Genomic DNA, 27,263 nt, shown 5'->3' with positions numbered 1-27,263 from the left:
GTGGCTAATTTTGGTTACAATCCATGCAGAACTCTAGGACAAGTAGCGATTTAAAGAATTTACCTCTATTTCCCCTACTGGGCCCCGCCCCTCCTGCCCCCGGGGGGTCAGAGCCAAAATTTATACAAGTTCTGTTCCCCTTTCCCCAAGGATGTTTGTGGTCAAATTTGGTTACATTCCATGCAGAACTATAGGACAGGTAGCGAATTAAAGGATTTACCTCTATTTCCCCTATTGGGCCCCGCCCCTCCTGCCCCCGGGGGGTCAGAGCCAAAATTTATACAAGTTCTGTTCCCCTTCCCCCAAGGATGCTTGTGGCCAAATTTGGTTACAATCCATGCAGAACTCTATGACTAGTAGCGATTTAAAGGAAATGTTGACGGACGGACGCCGCGCCATGACATAAGCTCACTGGCCCTTCAGGCCAGATGAGCTAAAAACAGGAGTAGACGATTTAGTATTTTTCATCAGTTACAAAAGTTACTTAGTTTACACTATTACCACCATTGAAAAGTTTGAGCTTCTAGTTTTACTTCAAATTTAAAATATGAAAAAAATAATTAATTGCATCCCGGAAAAAATCTGTGGCACTATATCCTATATGAAATGAAATATGCATGCACCAAAGGCAAAATAAATCATTTTATATTATTTTTGTGTTAATTAGGTATACATGTACATATACACGATTAACCATCAATTATTATTCAAATGATGAATATCATTTATGTTTGTCGTCGGTGGAGCATCTTTAAAGGTAAACTAATGTCACCCGAGCAACAATTGATTACATAACCGACTATAGGTTCTTACAATTAAGTGATTTTGATATCAACAACATAAAACTAGAAAGTACAAACACAACGAACATTCTATGATACCGTATTGCTTTATTACCTACAGAAATAAATAAATCGTCAAACTTCACTTTAAAGTTTAAACGTTTTTAATGAATATCAGAGAGAATTAAACAAAATGAGTTGTCTACCCCGCCACGAAACCAGTGTTCAAAATTATTGTACAACTTCTGATATTTTTTATCTGTATGGCCACGGCGACACAGTTCACAAAACGTCTCAGTAGAATTAATCGTGTCCTTAGCAAAATAATGTTTTCGCCACTTAAAATAGGATCCAGGTGTAATCTTAGTGTTCGACATTATATGCAAAAAGTTTCCTAAGTTTTCCACCGAATCAAAATCATTTGATGAAATATAAGATCCAGGGGGAAGGTAGTGATCTAATATTGCACCGTTTCGAACAATAGGAATGGCATCAAATAGACTCTCGTATATTTTGAAGCTCTTTTCTGTGATGTAGTCTCTACATATGGAATTTTCGAACGAGAGATAGTATCTATAAATAGATTGTAATTTCTTCACACATGTAGGCCACTTTTCTCTACATTTCTGATCACCACACTTTCCAAACATATCCACACTTATGGTTTTGTTCAACTCTGCCGCATACTCGTAACGCATGCTATGACTTATGCAATTTGATACAAACCATACAACATCTTTCGTCTTTTCACTCCAAGTTTTAGTAAAATTAAGCAAATTAAATTCTTTGTCTATAATTTCCCGTTTTTCAATGACACCATATGGGCTATATATGTCAGAATCTCGTCTGTAGGATATTGTCCAATTAAAACGGTTCTTCCAGGATGCGTACGATTTTCCGTGAAGTGTCGGAGGTTCCATGCTGTGATAAACCCAGATCTGGTTCCTTGGTTTTTGCGGAGCTACATCCGGCAAATCTCTCCATATAACTATAAGATTATCTGTATCATCTGTCAAAGTATCGCTCTCAGTAAAATAACAACTATACTGACAGTCCTTGAAGACTTCGGAACTGATATAGTGGGGTCTTCTTACGTAATGAATTCGACGGTAGATAGTGTGTTCAACTTTTGGACTTGGACTTGTTACATAGTTTAGCAGAGGCTGGATGGTGGCGATATACGACTCAAGATAATGCAGACGGAGAAGAAGTCCACCGATTATCAACATGAACAAACAAGCTACAATGGATGTCTTTCTGAAATAAAAAAGAATATGATATATTAGTACACCATGTGACAGAAGACTTGCTTTGATTGGCTACACACATTGGTACTATTTTCAATAGTGCCTTGGCAAGCCAATCTCTCCCAGAGTTTATTGTGGTCCCCACATTCACCTCTGTAAACGCTCCAGCGAAATTTCAAGATTCTTGAAAAACGTATTTCAGACTCATACTAAATTGTTTAATATATATTGTAAGTTTCCTTTTGTACAATTTTCCTGTGAATGACTATCAGTTCTTACATAATATAATTTGACCATTCAATGGCAAACCAAACAATAATGGATTATTCTGCGGATACACCAGATTTACTTGTAAGTAAATAGTCACAATTAGCATACTACGTCCGCCGTTTCAAAAACAATCACTTTGACGTCATACATAAAGGTGGCGCTATGTATTTAACAATCGTCATGACGTCATATTATGTGACCCGAGGTCAACAGACGGCCAGTTCATGAGCCGTTGACAGAGGTGAAATTGTGGGGACCGCAATACACCCTGGGAGAGATTGTTGGTAAGCGGGCACTATTGAAGTGGCGCGAAATTGAATGTGAATGTATTGTGACATCATCATTAAATGACGTCATCATAACGTTGCGATTCGACCAAGATGTCAAGATGGCGTACAGGCTGTTGTGTGCGGCGATGGAAGCAAACGTTGCTTTTCTACAGAAGACAGTTCATTCATGTTCTAATGTTGATATACTTTTAATCTTCATGAAGATAAATCCCGTTTTATAGAAACACATTTTTCTGTGACAATTGACATGTTATACTTTTAATGTAACAACATGGTGTGGAAACGAAGATTACTGAGGCGTCGCTTGACTTGTTTCTGTTACGATGACATGAAAACGGTTCATGTGAGGAAAATTTACTAAACCCATTATGGCCTTGTTGAGAGGGCATTAATATACCTCTACTTTATTTACACTATATAAAAGATACTTTGTTAAATTTACTAGCTCCCTGCTTTTTCCAAAAACCTCTCTCAGCTGTGTGTTAGTCATCGAACTAGCACACCCCTGGAAGCTAGCACACCCTTGCACTCGGGTATTTCCATTTAACCAATCAGATTGGAGGTGGGCGGGACTTGTTTCCGATCACGCCATCAGTTGCTAGGTGACGTAACAATTGGACGGAGCTAGTTTCCGATCACGCCATCTCCCTTGACGTACTCGGACGACGTTAGTATCGATCGGAAACTGCTACCGATCACGTCGTCATGTTTATCTTGTACGTACAGTTGTTATGTATATATTTAGGCTACCTGTAAGTGGTTAACGTCTCGGAATTTCAACAATATTTATATACAAATTTAGTATTATGCCTAGTGGTATAAATGTTCAAATATCGAGAAATCATAGCGGAATCAAATTTTAACCTGCGGTTTGAATAGAAGCAAAACAAAACGGACATAGAATCACAGTTATCATCTCAGAATAATTTGTATGTTTGAAGATAAGATTACGTAGATCGATTACAATGTAAAATTATCTCAATCTCCAATGACCATTGCTGTACGTGACAGGAATAGAGAGAACGTTAGCGTATGAAAGAAATATATTTTTTAGTCTTATCATAGTTTTTGTATGTATTGGTATATTAAAACAGTTAAAGTATGGGATTGAGTGACATATCAAGTTTCCGGTTTCCCTCGAACTTGCCTATTTCCCTCGGCTCCGCCTCGGGAAATAGACAAGTCTCGGGAAACCAGAAACTTGCTATATCCCTCAACCACATACTTTAACTGTATACTATTGCATCACAACATCCGTCAACAATACAATGAGGCAATAGTGCCCTCTCAACCAGGCCATAATAGATAAATACAAGAGCTATTGGAGAAGAGCAAAGCTCGCCTATTCAGAAGAAGTTGATGTTCAAGTATTTGCTATTTAAACATGGAAATATGACAAATTAACAGACTCAAAAAAAACCTAAAGGGCCCCCAAATTGGTTGTATTATCATGTTCAGCATCCACACACTTTAGGAAAATAAAATCATAAACATTAATGATAACTTATGCTTAAACAATTGACAAAATAGAAACTTGCTCAAAAACTTTAACATGGAAATATGACAAATTAACAGACTCAAAAACCCCCCAAAGGGCCCCAAATTAGTTGTATTATCACGTTTAGCATCCATACACATTAGGAAAATAAAATCATAAATATTTATGATGACTCAAGCTTAAACAATAGACAAAATAGAAACTTGCTCAAAAAATTTAACATGGAAATATGACAAATTAACAGACTCAAAAAACCCTAAAGGGCCCCAAATTGGTTGTATTATCACGTTCAGCATCCATACACATTAGGAAAATAAAATTATAAACATTTATAATGACTTAAGCTTAAACAATTGACGAAACAGAAACTTGCTCAAAAACTTTAACGTGAAATGGGACGCCAACGCTGACGCCGACGTTGACGCCGATGCCGGGGGATGCCGGGGTGACAACATTAGCTCCCCCTATTCTTCGAATAGGCGAGCTAATAAGGACGCATGTAGGTAATATAGTATGCAGGTATTGATTCAAATATCAAAATCCGCCAGGTAATTATATTACAAAATAGTGTAATAGAACAAACAATCAATAATCCTGTCTGTAAATAAATATTTTACCTTTATTTGTTCCGTCCTACAGAAATAGCATACTTACCCTGCTTTACGACTTAGGCATGACCGTGTTTCAATTCGCCAGCCTCTCAGGGACATTGCTAAAGAAGACAGAATGTGAGTTATGATATAGACCTAAGTATCATAATTTAGTTCTGATATGCTGTTCAAACTCTTATTATAAAGATTAGATAATGCATCTAGGAGAGTAATATAACCGAATGTTCATTTGATATGAGCAAAAGGTTCTAGAAATGTTTGCCAGCTTTGGCAAGACAAGTTTCATAACATGTAAAATTACAAGAGGCCCATGGGGCCTGTATCGCTCACCTGGACATTGTAGCAATTATGGTGAAAGTAAACAGTTGTTCCAATGTATACATGTTTTATTTTATCATATAGGATTGTTCCTCTGGCCCCAGGGGGGTCAAGGTCACCATTTATGCAAAATCTGATCCCTTTCCCCAAAGGATGTTTCTGACCAAATTTGGTTAAAATCCATTCAGTACTTTATGACTAGTAGCGATTTCAAGGAATTATCTCTATTTTCCCTATCAGGCACAACCCCTCCAGCCCCAGGGGGGTCAAGGTCACCATTTATGCAAAATATGATCCCCTTCCTCTAAGGAAGTTTCTGACCAAATTTGGTTAAAATCCATCAAGTACTTTATGACAAGTAGCCATTTAAAGGAATTTCCTCTATTTCCCCTATTGGGCCCAGCCCCTCTGGCCCCAGGGGTGTCAGGGTCACCATTTATGCAAAATCTGATCCCCTTCCCCTAATGAAGTTTCTGACTAAATTTGGTTAAAATCCATCAAGTACTTTATGACTAGTACCAATTTAAAGGAACTTCCTCTATTTCCCCTATTGGGCCCAGCCCCTCCGGCCCCAGAGGGGTCAAGGTCACCATTTATGCAAAATCTGATCCCCTTCTCCAAAGGAAGTTTCTGACCAAATTTTATTAAAATCCATTCAGTACTTTATGAATAGTAGCCATTTAAAGGAACTTCCTCTATTTCCCCTATTGGGCGCAGCCCCTCCGGCCCCAGGGGGGATCAGGGTCACCATTTATACAAAATCTGATCCCCTTCTCCAAAGGAAGTTTCTGACCAAATTTGGTTAAAATCCATTCAGTACTTTATGATAAGAAGCGATTAAAAGGAATTTCCTCTATTTCCCCTATTCTGCCCAACCCTCTGGCCCCAGGGGGGTCAGGGTCACCATTTATGCAAAATCTGATCCCCTTCCCCAAAGGATGTTTCTGACCAAATTTGGTTAAAATCCATCAAGTACTTTATGACTAGTAGTGATTTAAAGGTATTATCTCTATTTTCCCTATTGGGCGCAGCCCCTCCTGCCCCAGGGGGGTCAAGGTCACCATTTCTGCAAAATATGATCCCCTTCCTCTAAGGAAGTTTCTGACCAAATTTGGTTAAAATCCATCAAGTACTTTATGACTAGTAGTGATTTAAAGGTATTATCTCTATTTCCCCTATTGGGCCCAGCCCCTCTGGCCCCAGGGGGGTCAGGGTCACCATTTATGCAAAATCTGATCCCCTTCCCCTAATGAAGTTTCTGACTAAATTTGGTTAAAATCCATCAAGTACTTTATGACTAGTACCCATTTAAAGGAACTTCCTCTATTTCCCCTATTGGGCCCAGCCCCTCCGGCCCCAGAGGGGTCAAGGTCACCATTTATGCAAAATCTGATCCCCTTCTCCAAAGGAAGTTTCTGACCAAATTTTATTAAAATCCATTCAGTACTTTATGAATAGTAGCCATTTAAAGGAATTTCCTCTATTTCCCCTATTCTGCCCAACCCTCCGGCCCCAGGGGGGATCAGGGTCACCATTTATACAAAATCTGATCCCCTTCTCCAAAGGAAGTTTCTGACCAAATTTGGTTAAAATCCATTCAGTACTTTATGATAAGAAGCGATTAAAAGGAATTTCCTCTATTTCCCCTATTGGCCCAACCCTCTGGCCCCAGGGGGGTCAGGGTCACCATTTATGCAAAATCTGATCCCCTTCCCCAAAGGATGTTTCTGACCAAATTTGGTTAAAATCCATCAAGTACTTTATGACTAGTAGTGATTTAAAGGTATTATCTCTATTTTCCCTATTGGGCGCAGCCCCTCCTGCCCCAGGGGGGTCAAGGTCACCATTTCTGCAAAATATGATCCCCTTCCTCTAAGGAAGTTTCTGACCAAATTTGGTTAAAATCCATCAAGTACTTTATGACTAGTAGTGATTTAAAGGTATTATCTCTATTTCCCCTATTGGGCCCAGCCCCTCTGGCCCCAGGGGGGTCAGGGTCACCATTTATGCAAAATCTGATCCCCTTCCCCTAATGAAGTTTCTGACTAAATTTGGTTAAAATCCATCAAGTACTTTATGACTAGTACCCATTTAAAGGAACTTCCTCTATTTCCCCTATTGGGCCCAGCCCCTCCGGCCCCAGAGGGGTCAAGGTCACCATTTATGCAAAATCTGATCCCCTTCTCCAAAGGAAGTTTCTGACCAAATTTTATTAAAATCCATTCAGTACTTTATGAATAGTAGCCATTTAAAGGAATTTCCTCTATTTCCCCTATTCTGCCCAACCCTCCGGCCCCAGGGGGGATCAGGGTCACCATTTATACAAAATCTGATCCCCTTCTCCAAAGGAAGTTTCTGACCAAATTTGGTTAAAATCCATTCAGTACTTTATGATAAGAAGCGATTAAAAGGAATTTCCTCTATTTCCCCTATTCTGCCCAACCCTCTGGCCCCAGGGGGTCAGGGTCACCATTTATGCAAAATCTGATCCCCTTCCCCAAAGGATGTTTCTGACCAAATTTGGTTAAAATCCATCAAGTACTTTATGACTAGTAGTGATTTAAAGGTATTATCTCTATTTTCCCTATTGGGCGCAGCCCCTCCTGCCCCAGGGGGGTCAAGGTCACCATTTCTGCAAAATATGATCCCCTTTCTCTAAGGAAGTTTCTGACCAAATTTGGTTAAAATCCATCAAGTACTTTATGACTAGTAGTGATTTAAAGGTATTATCTCTATTTCCCCTATTGGGCCCAGCCCCTCTGGCCCCAGGGGGGTCAGGGTCACCATTTATGCAAAATCTGATCCCCTTCCCCTAATGAAGTTTCTGACTAAATTTGGTTAAAATCCATCAAGTACTTTATGACTAGTACCCATTTAAAGGAACTTCCTCTATTTCCCCTATTGGGCCCAGCCCCTCCGGCCCCAGAGGGGTCAAGGTCACCATTTATGCAAAATCTGATCCCCTTCTCCAAAGGAAGTTTCTGACCAAATTTTATTAAAATCCATTCAGTACTTTATGAATAGTAGCCATTTAAAGGAATTTCCTCTATTTCCCCTATTCTGCCCAACCCTCCGGCCCCAGGGGGGATCAGGGTCACCATTTATACAAAATCTGATCCCCTTCTCCAAAGGAAGTTTCTGACCAAATTTGGTTAAAATCCATTCAGTACTTTATGATAAGAAGCGATTAAAAGGAATTTCCTCTATTTCCCCTATTGGCCCAACCCTCTGGCCCCAGGGGGGTCAGGGTCACCATTTATGCAAAATCTGATCCCCTTCCCCAAAGGATGTTTCTGACCAAATTTGGTTAAAATCCATCAAGTACTTTATGACTAGTAGTGATTTAAAGGTATTATCTCTATTTTCCCTATTGGGCGCAGCCCCTCCTGCCCCAGGGGGGTCAAGGACACCATTTCTGCAAAATATGATCCCCTTCCTCTAAGGAAGTTTCTGACCAAATTTGGTTAAAATCCATCAAGTACTTTATGACTAGTAGTGATTTAAAGGTATTATCTCTATTTCCCCTATTGGGCCCAGCCCCTCTGGCCCCAGGGGGGTCAGGGTCACCATTTATGCAAAATCTGATCCCCTTCCCCTAATGAAGTTTCTGACTAAATTTGGTTAAAATCCATCAAGTACTTTATGACTAGTACCCATTTAAAGGAACTTCCTCTATTTCCCCTATTGGGCCCAGCCCCTCCGGCCCCAGAGGGGTCAAGGTCACCATTTATGCAAAATCTGATCCCCTTCTCCAAAGGAAGTTTCTGACCAAATTTTATTAAAATCTATTCAGTACTTTATGACAAGTAGCGATTAAAAGGAATTTCCTCTATTTCCCCTATTTGGCCCAGCCCCTCTTGCCACAGGGGGGTCAGGGTCACCATTTATGCAAAATCTGATCCCCTTCCCCCAAGGATATTTCTGACCAAAATTGGTTAAAATCCATCAAGTACTTTATGACAAGTAGCGATTTAAAGGTATTATCTCTATTTTCCCTATTGGGCGCAGCCCCTCCTGCCACAGGGGGGTCAGGGTCACCATTTATGCAAAATCTGATCCCCTTCATTCCCCTAATGAAGTTTCTGACCAAATTTTGTTAAAATTCATGCAGTACTTTATGACAAGTAGTGATTTAAAGGAAATGTTGACGGACGGACGACGGACGCCGCATCATAGCAAAAGCTCATCGGTCCTTTGGGGCCACTGGTGAGCTAATAAATGTACCCTGTATATCTAGATTACTTTTATAACATAACATCAACCTACATTATGAAGAATTTTAAAGTCAATTCGGGTTAAAAATCACCAAGCACAGACAGCCATTTTGACACCAAGCCTTTGAATTCTGCAATATCATCACTGTTACCTTGATGTCAACTATATTATGGGGAATCAATTGAGTTCGTTACAAGAACAGCAGAACTGGCAAGAGCTAATGTTACACTCGTGACAAAAGTTATAAATGACTGGAGTCATTAGATAACCAGAATAGCTATGGGGATTCATTGGCAATCAATGTAATTCCAAAGTGCATAATTGATCTGGTTGTGACCTCACAAAGGTAGGTATATTTACTACGTATTTTTAAAGATGGGTACAACCGATTCATGCACAAGATGTATTATAGTCACTGAGATTAAAGGGAAATCAAAGCATGTCTGATACTTACAAATAAAACATGTTGTTGAGAAAGATCACATGCAAAACGCAATTCCATATTGTTTTCATACATCTATGTTACCATCCTAAAATTAATAGATTTGGATTTGACAAAAAATTTCAAAAAAAAAACCGGAGCAGAAGCAGTTAAGTTAGTGTCTAGACAAAGTTTTTTTGTAAGAATCAACTGGCAACCTATTACCAATGAAACTAATATCAAAGTAAATAAATGAATGAAAGTATTTTTGATAAAAAGATAAATCGTTCGATTAGAAATTTAGAAAAATTAGAAACCTTGTACAAACATGGAGGACAAAAGTAGACAGGGAAATTGGTAAAGAAGATCTGAGCAAGATTATAATTGTCGAGCTGCCTTATTGAAAACGTGTATGCCAAGCTATTGGAAAAGTGGTTCGAAGAGTTAACTCCAAAAGTGTATGCATCGTTAGCACTAGAACGAATATACGTACCCGGCCTACTATACATTTCGGCCGGGTACGAATTGGTCCCTATGTATCATAGTGGAGCACTGCCTCCGAAAATCACTCGGGCACAATTTTCTATACTTTGTTGTAGGTTTCCCATTAATTTATGCATATACAAGCATTTACATAATGTTGTTATCCTAAACAAACATAACTACCATTTTTAATATCTACCGTACCGCTCACAAGACGTCAAATTCATTATTTGAAGACTTCCGGTATAAATTCTCTTCAGAAAGGCCTTGATATGTATATGTAAAAAAATAATGTCTAGCTGAGAATTTGATATTTCATACGGTTCAGTTTTATTGTCTAGTAGGTAAGCGATATAAAACAAATAAAATAGAATGCATGCAAACGTTTTAATAATGGTTTGCATAATCATTACTTTGCTCCATTAGCAGTAATAGGCACCAATTGTAGCTTTAAAGACGACACCATTTTCTGTCTAAAAGTCTTTTGAGCTACAATATTGCAGCTATGTTAGCACTGAAAGCAGACAGTAATTACCTTGAATCATTCTCAAAGTAATGTAAGATATAATCTTATTTAACATTATTCCAAATGGCTGATGTTTTTAAAACCTTTCCTTATCAAAATCAGGAGTAGGCACATTAGTATTTTCTTCAGTCATAAAAGTTACTTTACACCGTTACCATCATTGTAAAATCTGTGCTTCATATTGTACTTTGATATAAGAATATTAAAAATTATTAATTTCGTCCCGAAAAAATCCATTTCACTATGCGCTATATAGAATGAGGTTCTGATAAAGCATGTACCAAAAGCAAAATAAACTAGATTTGATCGGAATTAAAACACGGGATTTCCACCCAGTTAAAATTAAAGTAATGATATTGAACAAACGATAGATTGAATACCCTTTTCCTTCGCTTTTTTAAGTCGAGTGAATGAATAACGAGCGAACGAACAAAAGAAAAAAAGAGCAATGAATGAACAAAATAAAGAACGATCGGACAAATAAGATGGTGATTATGAATAATATTCAGCTGCATATTGAAATCAACGTATCCTTCCTTCCCTCTCCTAATCTGTTAGTGCAACGGTACAAAATCTCACAATTAAATAAGCCAATATGCGGGAGTCTAGTGAGAAGAACAAGTTCTGTATTTTAATAGGATTTTAATTGAAAAGTCTTGGAAATGTGTATTGATATTGTCATATCTTATATTTCAAACTAACGTAAAGTTCTGATACTGATAGGGTCGCGGTGGCCGAGTGGTTAAGATGTCCCAACATATTACCACAAGCCCTCCACCTCTGGGATGCGGGTTCGAATCCCATGTGGGGCAGTTGCCAGGTACTGACCGTTGACCGGTGGTTTTTCTCCGGGTACTCCGGCTTTCCTCTACCAACAAACCTGGCACGTCCTTATATGACCCTGGCTGTTAATAGGACGTAAAACTAAATCAAACCAAACCAAACTGATACTGATACAAATGTATATGTTGGAAATAAAAGGACCACACAGTAAAACTAGCTGAAATATTGTAGATCAACGATCTACTTTTAGACAGAAAATGGTATCGTCTTTAGAGCTACAATTGGTGTGTATTACTGCTAATGGAGCAAGGAAATGATCATACAAATCATTATTAAAACGTTTGTATGCATTTTATAGTACTTGTTATAGGCAATAAAACTAAACCATATATAATATCCAATTCACAGCGAGACAGTAGTATTTTTCACACATACACAAAGAGAGAATTCATACGGCAAGTCTACATATTTTGGATTCGACGTCTTGTGAGTGGTACGGTAGATAGGGTCGTTATGTAATGATAGTTATTACGATGGGTTGTTTAAGACAAAAGTGATATATAAATGCATGCATACGCATCAAATAATTGGAAACCTACAAAAATATATAGAAAATTGTGCCTGAGTGATTTTCTGAGTCAGCGCTCTACTTGGACACAAAGGGACCATTTCGTACCCCCCGAAATGTATAGTAGCTAGGTTACAGTTGTGTTATATACATTTGTAAGTGAAGTTGGATTGGGAAACACAGAAACACATTTGATTGGTTACAAGTCCACGTTAATTCTCCTTTTCGAATAATTATGACAAATCTTAGACAAAGATGCATAAACTCATACAATTAGAGTTAAGATTACTTGATTATCTCCCTTTGACCACATGTAATCTTATCACATTAATACATACACAACAAATAAAATTTGGCTTACACAATTTTAACTATGCATGTTTAAGATTAGAAAGAGCTTCGATGCAGAATAGACAAAAAAGGAAACAGCTAATGAAAAGTATTTTGTTTTAAATGGAACTTTAAGATGTTGCTACCTCCACACAATACATGGTGCATTATCTGAACCCGGTGTGTTACACAGATGTGTGAAATGAGAGTGACAAAAACTGTAATTTTTGATACATAACGTTGATTACGGTGATATTATGATCGCATTACCTAATTAAAACAGCGTGCGCCCAACTGTGCGATCTGCGATACAGTTTATCGCACACAGCGCATTTTGGAACTTTGCGTTAAATATTACAAAATCGTGTCTTATCGTAACAAGAGATCCCAGAGGGATCTTGGCGCCCACCAAAGAATGATTTATGTCTGACGACAGAAAGAGGGATCTTTTTCCTGCTTTTCAAACTTTTACTACATACTATACATGAAACTTGAGAAAGATCCTTTCAGTACTTTCTGAGATATGTAGCAGTAACAAACTTCAATTATCAAAATCCAAGATGACTACCTGTCGATCATCTTGCTGACCAATAAGTCCGAAAATGCACTAGACCCCTTCAGGAAAATGCACATGAACTTTGAGAAAGATCCCTTCAGTACTTTCTGATAAGAAATAGCGGTAAAAAACTTTAACTATCAAAATCCAAGATGGCCGCCGATCGGCCATCTTGTTGACTGATCGTTCCAGACAATGCGAAACACTTTGAAAACTTACAGGACATTTGGTCTGGTAAAATTTTCATTTTCACCAGACCAGATGAAACTTTACCAGACCAAAAATATTTACTGAAAATTGATATGATTTTTGTTTTGCTGTTGGTTGATGTGTATATGGTACAGGAAAGGAATTTATAATGGAAATATAACAAGCGAAGCTATGATAACAAAATTACAATCATTTTATTGCTCAGCTGGTAGTTGATTAACAATGGATTAATTCTCTATGATTAGATTCTTCTTACAGGATTGGAAAAGTTACGAGATTTAAAAGGAAAAGTAGTTGGAAAAACAGTTAAAACAAGGATAAAGATCCAAACATCTTGCTATTCAAATAATTGGAAACCTACAAAAATATATAGAAAATTGTGCCTGAGTGATTTTCTGAGTCAGCGCTCTACTTGGACACAAAGGGACCATTTCGTACCCCCCGAAATGTATAGTAGCTAGGTTACAGTTGTGTTATATACATTTGTAAGTGAAGTTGGATTGGGAAACACAGAAACACATTTGATTGGTTACAAGTCCACGTTAATTCTCCTTTTCGAATAATTATGACAAATCTTAGACAAAGATGCATAACTCATACAATTAGAGTTAAGATTACTTGATTATCTCCCTTTGACCACATGTAATCTTATCACATTAATACATACACAACAAATAAAATTTGGCTTACACAATTTTAACTATGCATGTTTAAGATTAGAAAGAGCTTCGATGCAGAATAGACAAAAAAGGAAACAGCTAATGAAAAGTATTTTGTTTTAAATGGAACTTTAAGATGTTGCTACCTCCACACAATACATGGTGCATTATCTGAACCCGGTGTGTTACACAGATGTGTGAAATGAGAGTGACAAAAACTGTAATTTTTGATACATAACGTTGATTACGGTGATATTATGATCGCATTACCTAATTAAAACAGCGTGCGCCCAACTGTGCGATCTGCGATACAGTTTATCGCACACAGCGCATTTTGGAACTTTGCGTTAAATATTACAAAATCGTGTCTTATCGTAACAAGAGATCCCAGAGGGATCTTGGCGCCCACCAAAGAATGATTTATGTCTGACGACAGAAAGAGGGATCTTTTTCCTGCTTTTCAAACTTTTACTACATACTATACATGAAACTTGAGAAAGATCCTTTCAGTACTTTCTGAGATATGTAGCAGTAACAAACTTCAATTATCAAAATCCAAGATGACTACCTGTCGATCATCTTGCTGACCAATAAGTCCGAAAATGCACTAGACCCCTTCAGGAAAATGCACATGAACTTTGAGAAAGATCCCTTCAGTACTTTCTGAGAAATAGCGGTAAAAAACTTTAACTATCAAAATCCAAGATGGCCGCCGATCGGCCATCTTGTTGACTGATCGTTCCAGACAATGCGAAACACTTTGAAAACTTACAGGACATTTGGTCTGGTAAAATTTTTATTTTCACCAGACCAGATGAAACTTTACCAGACCAAAAATATTTACTGAAAATTGATATGATTTTTGTTTTGCTGTTGGTTGATGTGTATATGGTACAGGAAAGGAATTTATAATGGAAATATAACAAGCGAAGCTATGATAACAAAATTACAATCATTTTATTGCTCAGCTGGTAGTTGATTAACAATGGATTAATTCTCTATGATTAGATTCTTCTTACAGGATTGGAAAAGTTACGAGATTTAAAAGGAAAAGTAGTTGGAGAAACAGTTAAAACAAGGATAAAGATCCAAACATCTTGCTACTATTCCCTGGAATACATCATGATGCCCATGAAATTATCTGCTATTGACTGAAAGTCATCACAGAAATCATCATCTATGTCCTTGTTGTCATATATATCATTAATAATGTTCACATTCTCTATTTGCGACATCCAGTTCACATAGCCACTCGAAGTCTGACAGTGGACGATTGCTTTAACAATGGCATGTATTGATTTAAAAAGAATCAACATCTTCTCAGTATCCGCTTTTTTCAGTTGTTGTAATGTTTTTACAGCCACCGATTCCGCCGCCACCGCTGATACTTTCCTGTTTGAACATCCCGTTATGAATTTGTTCTGCCCTCGCAAGTTTTTTAATCTCTGGTATTTAAATTATCACGTGAGTTGAACCCGTAATATTCTTTACAAAGAGAACATGACATCAGACCATCCTCAAATACGAGACATACTGACTAGGCCCTATCGGTGTGCTTTTAAATAACGTCAGCCATGACACTTTCGCTTTATCATCATGATCAGTAAAACGCTTTGATCGTATGAAATTCAATATGTTTTAAGCGCGTAGTAACAGAGATCTACTCGATCTAATAAACGACCACTCGGACAACCTCGGGCTTTCACATTCTTATCGGAATGGAAAATGCTCAAAGAGTTCCGATTAATACACGACTGTACGGACATTATTTGCACTTTGTATGCCATTATCCATGAATTTAGTAGGGATGGGTATCGCGAAAAATTTTGTATCGCGATATATCACGATACATCATAAGTGTATTATGATACGTATCATGATATTTTTGGTATTATTTTTGTAGAATAAGAATTGCATGTTTTTTTCTGTCAATCACCTAAAAAGAGTATGAAATAAATGTTTTGTCAATATATCACTTTTATTCTTGTTTTTATCTAAAAAATGCGAGATAATGTCTGTGTTACTTCCGCTCGATGTTTTGCAAACACTTACTACTGGACGGGACTCAGTAGCTGGGTGATGGCGACGCAAGTGAGTCGTCAGGTTCCTTGTTCCGCCACTACATTTAACGATTGCCGTACACAATCGACATCAAGCGATGCTTTACTCGCTATTTATTTCCCCTTTACGTACTATAAGGCCAAAATGCTGCCATACAACCGCTTTTGCTTGGGATTTTTTACGAGGTTATCATTCGTGCCTATGAAGGTCGCCATTTTGAAACGTTACTAAGCACAAGATCAATCATAATCTACGTATAATAACATCCCAAAAATCCATCTTAACCTATACATTTGTCTGAAATGTTGTTAAAATATATATTTCAGTTTTAATTTTTATACAAATTCTCATTTTAAAAATATTTCCCGTCAAAAACGAAATTTTCACGGAAATATACGGAAAATCCCCGAATGATTCCGAGTGAACCGATACGACTAAATCGTACCGCGATACGTATCGTTTTCAAATTGAACCTGGATATATCGGTATACCGATAATACCGCGCACCACTAGAATTTAGTGCCACAGAGATGTATTGTTATTTATTTAACTACATTTTATCATATTTATGTGATATTTATACCTGTTGTAGCGCTGAAATTTTACCGGACAGCATGTCCGGAAAATTGTATTTTTTTACCGGACCGGTTGTAAGTTTACCAGACATGTCCGTCGGTCCGACGGTGTTTGGGATTGTCTGTGATTGTTCCCAAAATGCAATATGCACAACTACGGTTCAAGGGGAACATGTATATGAAATTTGAGAAAGATCCCTTCAGTACTTTCTGAGAAATAGCGGTATCAAACTTTAACTATCAAAATCCAAGATGGCCGCCGGTCGGCCATCTTGTTGACCGATCGCTCCCAAAATGCAATATGCACAACTAGGGTCCAAGGGGAACATACATATGAATTTGAGAAAGATCCCTTCAGTACTTTCTGAGAATTAGCGGTAACAAACTTTAACTATCAAAATCCAAGATGGCCGCCAGTCGGCCATTTTGTTGACCGCTCAGTCCCAAAATACAATATGCACAACTAGGGTCCTAGGGGAAATTACATATGAAATTTGAGAAAGATCCCTTCAGTACTTTCTGAGAATTAGCGGTAACAAACTTAACTATCAAAACCAAGATGGCCGCCTGTCGGCCATTTTGTTGACCGATCGGTCCCAAAATGCAATATGCACAACTAGGGTCCTAGGGGAACTTACATATGAAATTTGAGGAAGATCCCTTAAGTACTTTCTGAAAATTAGCAGTAACAAACTTTACCTATCAAAATCCAAGATGGCCACCGGTCAGCCATTTTGTTGACCAATCAGTCCCAAAATGCAATATGCACAACTAGGGTCCTAGTGGAACCTACACATGAAATTTGAGACAGATCTCTTCAGCACTTTCTGAGAAATAGCGGTAACAAACTTCAACTATCAAAATCCAAGATGGCCGCCAGTCGGCCATTTTGTTGACCGATCAGTCCCAAAATGCAATATGCACAACTAGGGCCCCAGTGGAACCTACATGTGTAATTTGAAAAAGATCCCTTCAGCACTTTCTGAGAAATAGCGGTAACAAGTATTGGTAACGAACGGACAGACGGACGGACCACGGACGAAATGCGATTTGAAAGACCATCTGGTGATGGTGGGCTAAAAATTTAAGCGTAGAAACACGCTTCCATAGATTGTGTACCTCTCAAATTTAAAGCTCAGAACGGAACATAGTCCTCAAGAATATGTTTATGGAACAAAAGGCCTTAATCTAACTTTAAATCTGCTAAGCAATTACGTGATTAAAATACTGCTTAAAACGACCTGACGACATTGATACGTGTAGTTTTATGGAAGAAAAGTCATTTAAACTGATTTATGAAAGGGCGTAACGATTTACCCAAAACTACCCAAAACTACCCAAAACTTACCCAAAATATTTATATAACTTCTCATAAAGTTAGTAACATTTGCTGAGTCTGGAATATTTAGATTTCATGGCGTAGTTGATGGTAGTTAAGGGTAAGTTTTGGATAGTTTTGGGTAAATCGTCGTGCCGCTCAGAAATGTCTTCTCAGCAAGGACAAAAAACAACAAATGATGTCTATTTAAATCTCCGTGATTTGTTTTTAATTAGGATCAATACGGATCGCTATATTCTGTATTCAACTATTACTGCCAATGTTACACGTTTTAATATTTACATTGCCACTGCACAGTGTCTATATGTTGCTACTAAGCCCAATGTATGTTATTTTCCAATATTAAAGTGAATAGTCGGGCAAAGAAAACCAGTCTAAATGCGTTCATTGGCCTTCCAAAAGTTCTCACATATTAATACGACGGTCAAGTTCTGCTTAGTTTCCCAGTTCTGACCATTAAAGTAAAGAAAAGTTGAAAGCATTGAAAGCGAGGTTGCGTGGAAATGTAACCACGGACATATTATAAGTGAGCCGGGAGGACGTTTTAGAATTTCCATACTTTAAATTAATTTCTTCGAACACAGACAGATTTTGACGAGAGATTTTATTTTTCCATTTCATAAGAAATTATACTGGATACATTCACACCATTTTTACCGACTTTAGCCATCGTTGCCCGACTGTTCACTTTAACATTGTCAGTTAGGCTCTGGCGTATGAATACCGAGGTCACGAAAACACTGGGTTCACGTCACTGTGAGAATTTACTGAAGATAAATCAAAGAAATAAAACTAATGTAAAACAATTTTAAATATCATAATATAAATGTAAAGTGAATGTCAATTAGCATTTATTTTAATTAAAAAATAAGAAAAATATCACGCGACCGACGTACACAGCGTAAGCGTTCTTTGTTTACACCTGAAGCACATGTCAACATCGGACGAAGAAGCCATCTCCGATTACGGATATTTCCATGTCAGCCAAGATGATGAAAATAATATTGGCAACTTAAAAGCTTAATTGTGAAACCCGATTAAAGAATGTACAACAGAGGAAACATAGTATGAACAAACAACATGCAGAGCAATATCACACAAACACACTAAGGACATTAACTTAGGGCAGGAGTAAATCGGCATTTACAGGACTTGGGTAGGGACATTGATATAGTGAGAGACAGTCAGTTCAAAGCATGCAATAAAGTGATAAATGGTATGCTAAAGGAAAGAATGCGTTCTGGTATATCCAGAGCTACTTCTCACAAAGCAATCGTTTGTAGAGAAGATTTAGAAAAAATAAGCACTTACTTCAAAAATGGCTACAACTCCTCTCCTGTGATCCTTAGACAGGCAGTCTGGTACAATTTAGCTATACACTTTGTAAGCGGCCTGGAATTTCACAAACAGCTCCGGTTAGACTCCTTCAATTTTGCAAACGATGAAAACGGTCTTGAATATGTGACAATTAATCACCTAACACAAGAAAAAACATTCAAAGGAAACAATCTGGAGCCCCCTTCCGACAAACGCATGTAACAATGCATCCGGAACTCCTCGGGAAATGGATAATACCCGATGAGTTCAGGATGGTAACAATGTAATGCAATGGGAATAGCGTATTCGGATTTGTGTCCTGTTGCAATGCTCCGCCTATTAAATGTTATTCAATCACTATATCCGTGATGTTCTCGTGTTATCACCAGTAAACCTCTCGCTGCCCGAATATTGCCTATACCAATATGATGCCGGATATTTGTAAAGGTGCACACATCGATAAGAGCACACTGCCTTCGTGCAATAAATAAACGGTTTGAACATTAAAAGTTTATCTTAGAATTAATTATTATGAATATATATTATAAATACAAATTCTAAAATGGACTGAAGCGTTGTATTTTTCTTTGTATATCGGTTTATTGGTGGGACTATTTGATTTACTGTTACTGTTTAGTCGGTCGCCCATAGCAACAGCCGGAACTTTATGGAATTTCCCGCCAAATCATCGGCTGTTCTATCAAATGCTTGTTTTCTGTATGCATTCGTATAAGTTTAAATTTAATTTATAGGTCATCTGACCCGAAGTCAGAACTGCGATATGACAGAAACTTGCATGAAATGATCCTGACATGGTCTGACAAAGTGTTGTTATTTTCGGGTCAATCCGAAATCCAAGATGGCCGCCACAGCTGCCATCTTGAAAACACATATTGAACTTCTTCTCAAGTTCTACTGGTGCGATTTGGCTGAAACTTGCATGAAATGATCCTGACATAGTCCCGACAAAGTGTTGTTATTTTTCGGGTCGATCCGAAATCCAAGATGGCCGCCACAGCCACCATCTTGAAAACACATATTGAACTTCTCAAGTTCTACTGGTGCGATTTGGCTGAAACTTGCATGAAATAATCCTGACATAGTCCCGACAAAGTGTTGTTATTTTTCGGGTCGATCCGAAATCCAAGATGGCCGCCACAGCCGCCATCTTGAAAACACATTTTGAATTTCTCAAGTTCTACCGGTGCGATTTGGCTGAAACTTGCATGAAAAGATCCTGACATGGTCCCGACAAAGTGTTGTTATTTTTCGGGTCGATCCGAAATCAAAGATGGCCGCCACAGCCGCCGTCTTGAAAACACGTTTTGAACTTCTTCTTAAGTTCTACCGGTGCGATTTGGCTGAAACTTGCATGAAATGACCCTGACATGGCCCCGACAAAGTGTTGTTATTTTTCGTGTAGATCTGAAATCCAAGATGGCCGCCACAGCCGCCATCTTGAAAACACATTGTGAACTTCTTATCAAGTTCTACCAATGCGATTAGGCTGAAACTTGCATGAAATGATCCTGACATGGTCCCAACAAAGTGTTCTTATTTTTCGGGTCGATTCGAAATCAAAGATGGCCGCCACAGCCGCCAGCTTGAAAACACATTTTGAACTTCTTCTCAAGTTCTAAAGGTGCGATTTGGCTGAAACTTGCATGAAATGATCCTGACATGGTCCCAACAAAGTGTTCTTATTTTTCGGGTCGATTCGAAATCAAAGATGGCCGCCACAGCCGCCAGCTTGAAAACATATATTGAACTTCTCAAGTTCTACTGGTGCGATTTGGCTGAAACTTGCATGAAATGATCCTGACATAGTCCCGCCAAAGTGTTGTTATTTTTCGGGTTGATCCGAAATCCAAGATGGCCGCCACAGCCGCCATCTTGAAAACACATTTTGAACTTCTCAAGTTCTACTGGTGCGCTTTGGCTGAAACTTGCATGAAAAGATCCTGACATGGTCCCGACAAAGTGTTGTTATTTTTCGGGTTGATCCGAAATCCAAGATGGCCGCCACAGCCGCCGTCTTGAAAACACGTTTTGAACTTCTTCTTAAGTTCTACCGGTGCGATTTGGCTGAAACTTGCATGAAATGATCCTGACATGGTCCCGACAAAGTGTTCTTAATTTTCGGGTCGATTCGAAATCAAAGATGGCCGCCACAGCCGCCGTCTTGAAAACACGTTTTGAACTTCTTCTTAAGTTCTACCGGTGCGATTTGGCTGAAACTTGCATGAAATGACCCTGACATGGCCCCGACAAAGTGTTGTTATTTTTCGTGTAGATCTGAAATCCAAGATGGCCGCCACAGCCGCCATCTTGAAAACACATTGTGAACTTCTTTTCAAGTTCTACCAATGCGATTAGGCTGAAACTTGCATGAAATGATCCTGACATGGTCCCAACAAAGTGTTCTTATTTTTCGGGTCGATTCGAAATCAAAGATGGCCGCCACAGCCGCCAGCTTGAAAACACATTTTGAACTTCTTCTCAAGTTCTAAAGGTGCGATTTGGCTGAAACTTGCATGAAATGATCCTGACATGGTCCCAACAAAGTGTTCTTAATTTTCGGGTCGATTCGAAATCAAAGATGGCCGCCACAGCCGCCAGCTTGAAAACACATATTGAGCTTCTCAAGTTCTACTGGTGCGATTTGGCTGAAACTTGCATGAAATGATCCTGACATAGTCCCGACAAAGTGTTCTTATTTTTCGGGTTGATCCGAAATCCAAGATGGCCGCCACAGCCGCCATCTTGAAAACACATTTTGAACTTCTCAAGTTCTACTGGTGCGATTTGGCTGAAACTTGCATGAAAAGATCCTGACATGGTCCCGACAAAGTGTTGTTATTTTTCGGGTCGATCCGAAATCCAAGATGGCCGCCACAGCCGCCGTCTTGAAAACACGTTTTGAACTTCTTCTTAAGTTCTACCGGTGCGATTTGGCTGAAACTTGCATGAAACGACCCTGACATGGCCCCGACAAAGTGTTGTTATTTTTCGTGTAGATCTGAAATCCAAGATGGCCGCCACAGCCGCCATCTTGAAAACACATTGTGAACTTCTTTTCAAGTTCTACCAATGCGATTAGGCTGAAACTTGCATGAAATGATCCTGACATGGTCCCAACAAAGTGTTCTTATTTTTCGGGTCGATTCGAAATCAAAGATGGCCGCCACAGCCGCCAGCTTGAAAACACATTTTGAACTTCTTCTCAAGTTCTAAAGGTGCGATTTGGCTGAAACTTGCATGAAATGATCCTAACATGGTCCCGCCAAAGTGTTCTTATTTTTCGCGTCGATCCGAAATCCAAGATGGCCGCCACAGCCGCCATCTTGAAAACACATTTTGAACTTCTTCTCAAGTTCTACTGGTGCGATTTGGCTGAAACTTCTATGAAATGATCCTAACATGGTCCCGCCAAAGTGTTGTTATTTTTCGGGTTGATCCGAAATCCAAGATGGCCACAACAGCTGCCATCTTGAAAACACATTTTGAACTTCTTCTCAAGTTCTACTAGTGCGGTTTGGCTGAAACTTGCTTGAAATGATCCTTACATGGTCCCGACAAAGTGTTGTTATTTTTCGGGTTAATCCGAAATCCAAGATGGCCGCCATCTTGAAAACACATTTTGAACTTCTTCTCAAGTTCTACCGATGCAATTTGGCTGAAACTTGCATGAAATGATCCTGACATGGTCCCGACAAAGTATTGTTACATCTCTGGTTGATCCCAAATCGAAGATGGCTACCACGACACTACATCGAATTAATTTCCTATATGTTAAGGCCCTTGGGCCTCTTGTTTGAAATAAAAAAAAAATTAAATGATCCTGACATGTTCCTGACAAAGTTTCACCATATATAATTAATTTTACTATTGCCAAGGAAGTCAGATGACCGTTAAGGCCCTTTGGGCCTCTTGTATATTTTTTTCCATCTACTTTTTATAACGTGGAATATTAGTTAAATGTAAATATAAGCATTGGTTGTCATATTCTTGACATGCATTGGTGTGTAACATACATTGGGTGTTCTAGCATATCTATCATGGTGCGCTAACGCTAACGCGCACCATTGGCTATGCTAGAACATCCAATGTATGTTTCACACCAATGCATGTCAAAAATATGGAGACAACCAATGCTTAAAGATGCTCCACCGCCGACAAAGCATAAATGATATTCATCATTTGAACAATAATTGGTATTTAATCGTGAATATATATGTATGATTAGCACAAAAAATAATATAAAATAATTTACTTCGCCTTTGGTGCATGGGCAATCGGTATTTCATTCCATATAGGATATAGTGGCACGGAATTTTTTCGGGATGCAATTAATTTTTTTATATCTTTAACTTGAAGTAAAATTAGAAGCTGAAACTTTTCAATGGTGGTAATGGTCTAAAGTAAGTAACTTTTGTAACTGAAGAAAAATACTAAATCGTCTGCTCCTGTTTATAAAAGTGAAAAAAATACCATTTGTCAGCGGTGGAGCATCTTTAACACGACAACAAGTATCCATGCATTATTTAAACTGTCCTGTAGCATGGTCTCAAAGTATCAAGCAATATTGATTCAATGTTGTACAGTACTTGTCGAATTTTAAAGCGTTTGTGAAAACAAATTGCTCGAACATCTTTATTTGAAACGGGACACTACTGGGCATGATTAAAGAAGCATTTAATGTCGACGGACAGTAAGACAGATGTTATATTAAGACAAAAATTTGTGATATACTACTACATAATTGTCGTACATGGAAAATCAAAAATTTGATTTATATGAAGTTTTGCTTTTATCGTGATTTGATACCAACACATTTTAAAACCCACTGATGCTTATGAACAGATAAAAATAAAACCTGATATATGCATCCTTCTTGAAGATTTTTGTATCATGTGTGTTTTTTACCTTCCTTGCATTTTTCAATAATTACCACCCCAGAAGCATTCGGGATAGGCGAGACATATATAGTATCTATAAAAGGAAGCAATTTTATATCATTTGCCTTTCATGTTAACAGAAAATGAAAGTATAGCCCGTGGGGGTACCGATACAATATACCTCAATTAACGCCTTGGAAGGGAGGGATTTGGCAAATTGTCAAGATGGTGAGGCGTAAAGAACAGAAAAATGCAAAGCGAGATGAAATGGGCGACGGCCACACTAGCAATACTGTCACGCGGTTTGTGACAGGTTCCTATTCGGACATTTGTGATGTTATTTATTTGTTTTAATCTACTCGAACATACTTAATATTCTATGTTTAGAAGTAAAATACAAAGCTTCATTTTGAAAATAATAGCCGTTTCTTTATAGTGATGTATTGCTTTAACGTATTTAACTGTGTTTCTTTTAGCTAATCCTTCTTAGCAGTTCTCAATACCGGTAACGCTTGCGTCAGTTAATTAGCGACTATTGTATATCACGTTTAGACTAAGTGCTGTTTACATGTTTGTTCCTGTATATTTTGTATATTATCATTTTGTATTACTTGTATATTCACTTTAGGCCTAGGTTTGGAAGTGTAGAGTTGGATATTTCTCCGCTCCGCACCTGACTGTAATAAAACAGTATATAGAAAATTCTATCTTTGGATTATCCTTTTTCACAGACTACATTAGAGCTATTTCCCCAATACACTAGCTGTAGCGCTGTGAAAGTTGGTGTGAGAATCTCCGGGCAAGTCCACTTTTTAGCTGGACTACGATACGGTCGCTCATTACTAAGACTTGATAAGTGCAAGGAACATATCATTTTTACAAATGAAGAACTGGATATTTCACCAGGGTAACATGCACATGTTAAACCCTTTCCATGGACTTTGCCAGCGTTTTGGGACACTACCTCAGATGAGCTATAGAGGACCAGTTTTAAGTGAGTGTAGAAAATGTGGAAGAGGTGGAATTCTTTATTCAGACCATCGCTTTTCTTGTCCCGCTCAAAATGTGTCGTGTTTTAAGTGCGGAAATCTTGGACATTTCTCAAGAATGTGCTTCAAAAAAGTGATACGAGAGAAGTCAACGCCTCGGAAATGTCCGGCAGTGAAAAGTAGCATTAAAACAAAGTCCCGCGCTAAGAAGATAAGAGATCAACAGAGAATTAAAACTTTCAGATTAAAAAGGGAATTTTTCGCCTCTGCACCCTTTGCATCTGTTTCCAATGATGAGCTGGTCAAGATGCAAATTAAACCATGTAGTGGACAGACAAGTGAAACATCCAAACGGCAAGTAAAGCAGATCAACGTTCTTAGTGACAGGTGCCATGTGTTAAATAACGAAAAGGAAAAATTACTGAAACTTGTCACATCTCTCGGAACAAAGTGTGAACAATTTCAAACCAGCGCAGAACGTGAAAGAAAACTTTCGGACCAAATTGAAACATTGCAAGCAACAAACAAGCAACTACAGCAAGCAATAAGTAAACATTATAGACACAAACAAACGCAGAAAATATCTAAATTCGCGAATAGAATATTTGGAACAGGAGAACAACAACTACTATCAACTTGACAAAGAACAGAAAATAAGAATTGAACATCTCGAGAGAGAACTGGACATTGAGCGACATAAAAAGGTCGCTGTGACAAAAAATGGTACCCAGGACTGTAGAACATTTAGACCACAGTGTCGTCGTCGGTAATATGCGACACGAGAACGTGTCTTATTAAAGGAGGGAGCAAACTGTCACGCGGTTTGTGACAGGTTCCTATTCGGACATTTGTGATGTTATTTATTTGTTTTAATCTACTCGAACATACTTAATATTCTATGTTTAGAAGTAAAATACAAAGCTTCATTTTGAAAATAATAGCTTTTTCTTTATAGTGATGTATTGCTTTAACGTATTTAACTGTGTTTCTTTTAGCTAATCCTTCTTAGCAGTTACCGGTTGCGTCAGTTAATTAGCGACTATTGTATATCACGTTTAGACTAAGTGCTGTTTACATGTTTGTTCCTGTATATTTTGTATATTATCATTTTGTATTACTTGTATATTCACTTTAGGCCTAGGTTTGGAAGTGTAGAGTTGGATATTTCTCCGCTCCGCACCCGACTGTAATAAAACAGTATATAGAAAATTCTATCTTTGGATTATCCTTTTTCACAGACTACATTAGAGCTATTTCCCCAATACACTAGCTGTAGCGCTGTGAAAATACCGACAGTATCAATATATTGTGATCGGCCCAACCCCACACTCAAACACCCTCCTCCAAATTTTAAATAGTACAGATACAGTTTAACCGATGTGTGTTAATGTGTAGCACTTCCTATATACCTAAATGGTTTGTTTTTATGAATACAGCAATAGCAACGAGAATACCTGTCAATTCAAATTCATTTTAGCTCAATTCCGCGAAATGTCGTAGTTACTATCATTTCATGTTAGATAAAATCTACATTTTTGGGAAGAAGCCGATGAACAAAACCTAAATATGTTACTTACCTCGACAATAGTCCTACTGGTATACATCCACACACTTGTAAACACGACACAGCCTTTAAACAATGAAGTTATGTTTTAACCAATCAGAGACTTCCATTAATATATTGTGATCACGTGAATGAGATTTTCAAAATGTTTGTCAATAAGCTTTAAAAATATAAATAAATTAAATCCTCATTGAGACACATACATTACAATCAAGATTCACTATTCTCTTAAAGTTTCTTACTAATTTTATTTTGTTGCAGTTATTAAGAGCATAGCTAAGTGAAATAAAATTGTGATATCTAGATCTACACGATTAAAGCTGACACGTTTGAACAAACCACTATCACCAACAGGTAGGAGTATATCGGGTCAATGAATAATTGCAGAAATGGAGAATTTCATCCCTGCGGCCGGGTCATTGGGGGGAAAAAAACAAAAAAAACTACCAAATAATGTTGAAGGTAATATTCCCCTTTCTGGTTTGGTTTAAAAACACTAAATTATATGTGATAACTACCAAGTTTGTATCACTTTTATCTATTTTTAGAAGCATAACCAAAACTGCGTAAATAATGAACAATGAAATAACGCTTACGCATTGAGCTGTGTACATGACATCGATAGCAGAATATGGAAATCAGTGAATAACAATAACACAGGATCGTGTGAATCCGGCAACAACAAAATAATAATAATAAAAAAATAAATAAATAAAAAATCGAATGAATCAGGCAACAGAAATGAAACACGTA

The 27,263-nt window shown here is 38.0% G+C and overlaps 1 protein-coding gene across 5 annotated transcripts; it reads right to left on the bottom strand.

Annotated features, from left to right (window-relative positions):
• Positions 1–928: 928 nt before the first annotated feature.
• LOC138334731 (alpha-(1,3)-fucosyltransferase fut-1-like) lies at positions 929–26,571 on the bottom strand. 5 transcript variants are annotated; one of them, XM_069283457.1, is made up of 5 exons: positions 26,524–26,571; positions 19,054–19,166; positions 9,686–9,761; positions 4,742–4,799; positions 929–2,039 (listed from the first exon to the last, which is right to left on the bottom strand). In XM_069283457.1, exons 4-5 carry the CDS (start codon positions 4,795–4,797, stop codon positions 947–949), a joined length of 1,149 nt encoding a protein of 382 aa, XP_069139558.1. In that variant the 5' UTR covers positions 4,798–4,799; positions 9,686–9,761; positions 19,054–19,166; positions 26,524–26,571; the 3' UTR covers positions 929–946. The 5 variants fall into 5 exon arrangements, with proteins under 5 accessions (XP_069139558.1, XP_069139535.1, XP_069139549.1 ...); XM_069283434.1 differs by lacking the exon at positions 9,686–9,761; XM_069283448.1 differs by lacking the exon at positions 9,686–9,761 and having other exon boundaries at positions 19,054–19,134; positions 26,524–26,555.
• Positions 26,572–27,263: the final 692 nt, after the last annotated feature.

This window comes from Argopecten irradians, chromosome 1 (genome assembly GCF_041381155.1).
Source record: "Argopecten irradians isolate NY chromosome 1, Ai_NY, whole genome shotgun sequence".
Taxonomy (NCBI): Eukaryota; Metazoa; Mollusca; class Bivalvia; order Pectinida; family Pectinidae; genus Argopecten; species Argopecten irradians.
The sequence above is the reverse complement of the archived record's forward strand: the minus strand, read 5'-3'. Positions and strand labels throughout refer to the sequence as shown.

What these genes read in the sequence shown, in the direction of transcription:
- LOC138334731 (XM_069283457.1), bottom strand. Translation starts at nt 4,797, where the DNA reads ATGTCCCTGAGAGGCTGGCGAATTGAAACACGGTCATGCCTAAGTCGT. An exon ending in TGCCTAAGTCGTAAAGCAGG is followed by an intron (nt 2,040 to 4,741) that starts GTAAGTATGCTA and finishes TTTTTATTTCAG; the next exon opens with AAAGACATCCATTGTAGCTT.